The sequence below is a fragment of the Lingula anatina genome, chromosome 10, assembly GCF_051362555.1.
Source record: "Lingula anatina isolate TDL-2025a chromosome 10, LinAna3.0, whole genome shotgun sequence".
Classification (NCBI taxonomy): domain Eukaryota; kingdom Metazoa; phylum Brachiopoda; class Lingulata; order Lingulida; family Lingulidae; genus Lingula; species Lingula anatina.
In genome coordinates this window covers 1,196,619-1,202,680 of record NC_141776.1, presented here as the reverse complement: position 1 = coordinate 1,202,680, position 6,062 = coordinate 1,196,619, and the positions used below count along the sequence as shown (strand labels likewise).

Sequence of the window (6,062 nt, the reverse complement as noted above, 5' to 3'; positions counted from 1 at the left end):
CTAAAAACATAATAATAATAAGTTGTAACTGATTGGCATCAGCCTTATTTTATTTGCGAAAAGAAGCACCCTTCTCTGTCTCTTTTATCCTGTAGCAGTTGATTAAACCAGCCACTATTTTTTTTCATCTCTCAAAGCTGGACCCCGTAACTCGAAAGCATCGCGCATTGCGACCGAGCGCAAGCGTCTCGATTCCATAACTCGCCCATACTCGCCTCATATAATACATGTGATATCGCTATTCGGAATACGCGATGCTTTCGAGTTACGGAGCCTTACGGAGTTACGGAGTCTTAATTGGGCGGCTGTCATGTAGTTCTGAAAACTGAAGGCTGAAGCACTTCAAGTAGTTGATGGCTACGCGTAACTAGACACCGTGGAAAATTCTGGCTTGGAGTTGGATTTGCAAAATGATCTCATGAGTATGGCCTACCAGTTGAGAGAGAGAGAGAGAGAGAGAGAGAGAGGGAGAGAGAGTGGGAGAGGGGGAGGAGGAGAAGGAGAAGGAAAAAGAGACAATTTTTTCATGCTTAATCATATATCGAAATAACATGGCAGTTTTACACTATCAAATTGTAAAATTGAAAAGGTTTACCTTAATCTACCTTGACGATCTGCAAGGTGAAACCAGTGTTTCATGGCGAACTTCGGTAAATTGGAAAAAAAAATGCCCATCGTGCACTAAATGAAACGATTTACAACAGACGAAGGGGGGCGTCTCGATAGTCCGAAGGTTCATTGGTCCGAAGGTTCATTGGTCCGAAAAGTGGTGACATTTTCATCGATTTTTTAATCAAGGGTTCATTGGTCCGAAGGTTCTATAGTGAATATTCGGACCAATGAACCTTCGGACTATTGAACCTTCGGACTATTGCTACGGCCCCGACGAAAGTCGGCATGTTGTCTGTAAGATTTTGCGTTTTATTCGCAGATTTGCTTAGAATGTCCATTTGTGATACACGGATCGCTGCATCTTGAATTTTACACATAAGAAAGATATCAAGGAAAACCTCGAAAATTAACTGGAATATACATTCGCTTAAGCATTATTTCAGCTGGGGGGTGAAAAGGGTAAATAGATAAATGGATAGACCACTCCTTGTCTCACAAACCAGAATCTCCTAAAATTCAACCCAATTTTTCTGATGTAAATATACAAACATATTCTGGAAAGGATCCCAGGGTGTCTCCTAAATATGATAGAGAACCAGACAATGGGCACGTTTTTTTTTAAACAGCAATGGACACTTAATAAACATGAAAATAGCCAGAAATACGGTAAATAAAATTCGTGCCAATTTTATTGGCAAAGTTTCACTACTCCGGTACGCCAACAAGGTTTCCCCAGCGTGTGTGTCAATCAAAATAATTAGGAGTAGTCAGGGATTGAACGCACGTGCCATACTTCACAGAGTTGAAATACGCAGAAGGCATTTTAACGCTGAGCTGGGCAGGTACCAGAACCTGGCGACGCGATTTGAGGGTCTTTTTTCTTTTAACCAAAGCGATAAAAAGGTATGTGCACTGTATGACTTTCTCTCTCTCTCTCTCTTAACATAAAGGTAATTAGTATTTAGATCACCAAATGTATAATCTATAGTATTTCGTAATGATTACGCTTTTAAGGTAGGCCTACGTTTGTACACATTCAGTATATTGTTGTAAAGCGCAAGGGACGCTAGAAGAAAATCCTTTCCACATATAGCCTTACCGCAATGAATATCGAGTTGAAAGATTTTCAGAATTGGCAGCTGAATTCCAAGATCAAATTTCCATTTCTTCCTGATATTTTTGAAAGCAGTAAATTTACCTAACATAATGGCATTTCATTACAGTTTTACAAAATATCTAATACTGTCTTTAATACTGCCGAAAACAGTGGTTTTCAACCTTTCCAGAACGCAGGGAATCGGTTCATTGTCTTTGAAGCGTTACCCTTGTCTCTCCCCCCCCCCCCCCCCCACTTCTTATCACCTAAAAGTGACACTAAACATCATCCACCAAATTATATCAAGATTTTGAATTCGTTTTACTTTGCAAGAAAGAAGCATAATGGTGAAGAGCTTAATGATGAAAGATGAAAGCTTATAAAGGTCACAACAATCAGTTTTTTTAAACCTGCGTCTTACAAAGTCATAAATAAGTTTCCAAATGACTGTTGTGGAACGGGGCAAAATAACATTAACGAGAACAGATGTGTACTTAAAATTTTAAAACGTGTTCATTTATTTTCTAGCCCTCGTCATGGGAACAGAAACTTCAAAGCTGTATGACGTCACTGACACGCAGACGACAGAGCGAAATGAAGAAATGGCCCTTTTGCCCAAATACCAGACCAAATTAGCCGAGTTGATGGAACAAAAGAATCTGTTTGCCATTAAAGAAATGAGAAATGAATTGGGACCAGAGCGAATGCAGAAACTTGTGGGGTCTCCTTACAAAGACATGACTTTTGTACATCTTGCGGTGAAATCAGGTTCTGCAAATATTTTGGCGTATTTGGTCAACGAGTGCAAGGCAGACGTCTGCCGGAAAGGGACGGTTGATGTCGCTCTGGACAGGGGTGGTGTCATAAAAGTCGCAGATGCTACCCCGCTTTGGATCGCGTGCCAAATGGGAAATGTGAACCTGGTGAAAGCGATTGTTTGGCTTGGGGGTGACAAAAGTATCAACGAACGGACGGCTATCGGTTCTACGGCCCTGCAAGTGGCTTGCTATTCAGGCCATTGCACCATTGTGAAATTTCTCATCGAAAACACAGCTGGCGTTGAAGTTAACTATAATTGCCTGCTAGCTGCCCTCAGCACCAAAGACAGAATCCATTTCGAGGTCGCAAAGTACCTCTTAAAAGAAGCCCATTATAACAAAGTAAACGAGCAAGACGCGGACGGAATGACGTTACTCGCATGGTGCGCGAGGGGAGGGAACGTGAACGGCCTTCGCTTGCTCATCCGCTACGGTGCTGAGTGCATCCCGGATAAAAAGGGTGTCACCCCTATCATGGTGGCCGCCGCCCATGGTCACGTGACCGCCGTCAAGTTCCTCTTGGAGTACGGGGACAACGTGAATTCCAAAGACCACGAGGGGCACGATGCCGTCTACTGGGCGAGTAGAAACGGACACACAGAAATAGCCAAAATTTTGCTGGATAATCGGTTCCGTAAGCATTACGGACACACCAAGATAAGACCCGCGTCCATCTTTGAGTCGGATTTTGATGATGATGAGTAACTGAACTGCCAACCTTTGCGTTCGTGTGCTAATGCAACCCTCTACCTTGGCCGCAGTTATTATTGTGGACATATTTTGCTGAATCGACTGAGAGCCAAAATGACTGTCTATTTATCTATAGACATATCTGTGAATATCTGTGGAAAATCAATCTGTCACCATGGTACCGTAGAGGGTATGCCAATGCTACTGCAGTGAAATAAATATATAAATATATATATATGTATATCTATTGGGACTTTGCATAGGATGCGGAGATGTGGGTGGGGGGAGGGGATACAAGGGCACAATGGCCTCCACCCCCTGTACATTTGAAGCATTAACTTTTTTCTTCTTTTCTGTCCTTCTGAAGTCACAAGCGTCTACTGGGGTAGACGAATATCAACGTGGTACAAATAACCTGTGTTCTGCACTGATATACTGAACCCCCCCCCCCCCCCCCCCCGGCAAAGCATATTAATTGTACAGCTTGTGGATCTATATTGAATCTACATTGATGCAATGATAAGGCATTAACGTATTTTAGGACCCTATACCGTCATCAAACGTTTATGCCAATATGCAAAAAAAGAAAAAAAAAGAAAAAAGAAAAAAACGTGTTTATGGACTGGAATGGTAGATCGAGGACTTAGCTAAGGGAGTTTGAGCAATAATAAACGGTGTCCTTCCCTTGTGTTTCCATACATCAAACAATCTAAAGGAAGCGAAAAAAAAATGAAATAAATAAAAAAATAAAATAAAATAAAACCAGTTACACGTCTACCTTATGGCATATATTGCACAATTATGTAGCAATAGTTTTCAGAGAACTAGTAAAAATGATACTGTTGCAGTGTTTGTTTCATTTCCTCTTTCTTTTTAATCCAACTTTAAAATAAAAAATACAACAAATCAATCTAAAGAAAACCAAAAGAGAAACAGTAATACGAGTCTTATCGCTTATATAGCAGAATTATAAAGCAATAGTTTTCAGACAACTAGTAAAATAATATCATTATTTCATTTCCTTCTTCTTTTTTCAATCTTCTTAAAATAACAAATAGGGTGTTTGGGAGGATTCGTATTTGATAGTAAAATGATATTGCTTCGTTTCCTTATTCTTTTTTTCAATCTTATTAAAATAACAGTAGGGCGTTTGGTAGGATAGGGTTTTATGCTGAAAAGTTAGAATTGTGTATCGGCGTTCGAGGTTTTTCTCCTTTGTCTAAAATCTTTTCAAAATTTTCTTTTGAAATATTCGTACCCCTTCTATTTATTTATTGCATCGTATCTACGGAAGCAGCAGGACAATAATACATGTACGATAGCTCCGAATTTGAATCGAGAATCGCATACAACAGGTTATTTGGTTTAGAGTCGTGCACGCCGTGTTATAGTTATCATATAAAGGAACTGAAACATATTGCTAAAATATGCATGAAAAATACACGAAACCGTATGGAATTTTTTCATAAAACGTACGCTGAATATCAGACGTGGGGAACTAAAACCAGGGACGGATTTAGACCGTCTTCTGGGTCTTCCGGAAGACGGTCAGATTTTCAAGTTTACATTGACAGGTATCTGATCTTTTCTGTTGGAAGACCGTCAGAAATGGGGGATGGATCATCAAAGATAATTTGGAATGGTCTCAGAAAATATCTCTGGATCTGCTCCTGTAAAAGTGCCTGTCCATCTTTTTATGACCACTTAAAATGGCAGACGACTTACAAGATTTTTAATATCGCAGGGCCTTAAGACTGATAAGGTTTATGTGAAAATACAAAACATAATAACAAACAATATGTTAACAAGATGGGGAAAACCTGCTTATTTCTTGTCGAGCGGGTCCCCCCGACCTTCAGTTACTCCAAAGTTTTCCCCATGTCTGATAATAGAAGTAATTAGCTTCAAGAGGTAGGGGTATACACTGCAGGTAATAACATTTAAGTAAGGGAAACGAGCTTTTTTGCTCGATGTATAACACTCACCTTGACTCGTGGTTCATCCTTAAGTTTGTAACATTTCATTTCCCAGTCATATCTTTCTCGTATTTAACACCTTGGCAACATTTCACATTAAAATGACAGTTTTGATAGGTGCAAAGCGAGTGAATCCTGTCAAAGCTGACACTTCTCATCTTTATCAATTTACATTACATGAGCAACATGAAGCGAAGGTGATTGTCAGAAGCAACTCTATTAATTTGCTGTTACATGTACCACTCTGCACATTAATAAGCGAAATTTTTTTCTCTGACGACAGGGGCCTTAATTTCATTTTTTTTTGTTAAAAATTTTTGTAGATGGATGATACCCGTAGGATGAACTGATTTGATTATCATATATATTGTTTATTGTTAATAAAAAAAATGAAAAAATAACACAGGGAAACCCTTTGGGGGTTTTTACAGAATTTTGTATGCTTAGGCCCTACCTTTGGATGTAATTTCATCAAATTGCGTGAACTTATAATAGGTGGAGACCTCTAACAACCTGCCAGATGTTATCCAGCTCAGGCATTGATTGGTACTGATTTATTTATTATTTTTTTTGGGGGGGGGGGGGGGGGGGAGGGGGGGCGAGATTCACCAATCAGCTTCAAGAATCACACGTTTACATGTACATATACCGTACCACTCAAGATATATTTTGTTGGGAAATTTAATTGTTACTTATTTAATTGTGACTAATTTAATTTGCGACTAATTGCCACTTGAGTTGACAGAAAAATGGCGGCTGTTTAAGGTCAGTTAATCATTACTTATAACTTTCCATTCACTTATGCTGGAAACTCCCCCAAAAGTTATGGGCTATGGATTCACAATATAAAAAAGATCATATTACTCTTTG

General features: G+C 39.4%; 1 protein-coding gene across 1 annotated transcript; it reads left to right on the top strand.

Moving 5' to 3' along the window:
- Positions 1–1,395: 1,395 nt before the first annotated feature.
- Positions 1,396–3,449, top strand: LOC106154457 (protein fem-1 homolog A-like). The gene is made up of 2 exons (XM_013528805.2): positions 1,396–1,515; positions 2,237–3,449. The coding sequence occupies exon 2, from the start codon at positions 2,245–2,247 to the stop codon at positions 3,229–3,231; it is 987 nt and encodes a 328-aa protein (XP_013384259.2). The 5' UTR covers positions 1,396–1,515; positions 2,237–2,244; the 3' UTR covers positions 3,232–3,449.
- The last annotated feature ends 2,613 nt before the right edge of the window (positions 3,450–6,062 follow it).

Coding starts and splice junctions, on each gene's coding strand:
- LOC106154457 (XM_013528805.2), top strand. CDS start 2,245: ATGGGAACAGAAACTTCAAAGCTGTATGACGTCACTGACACGCAGACG.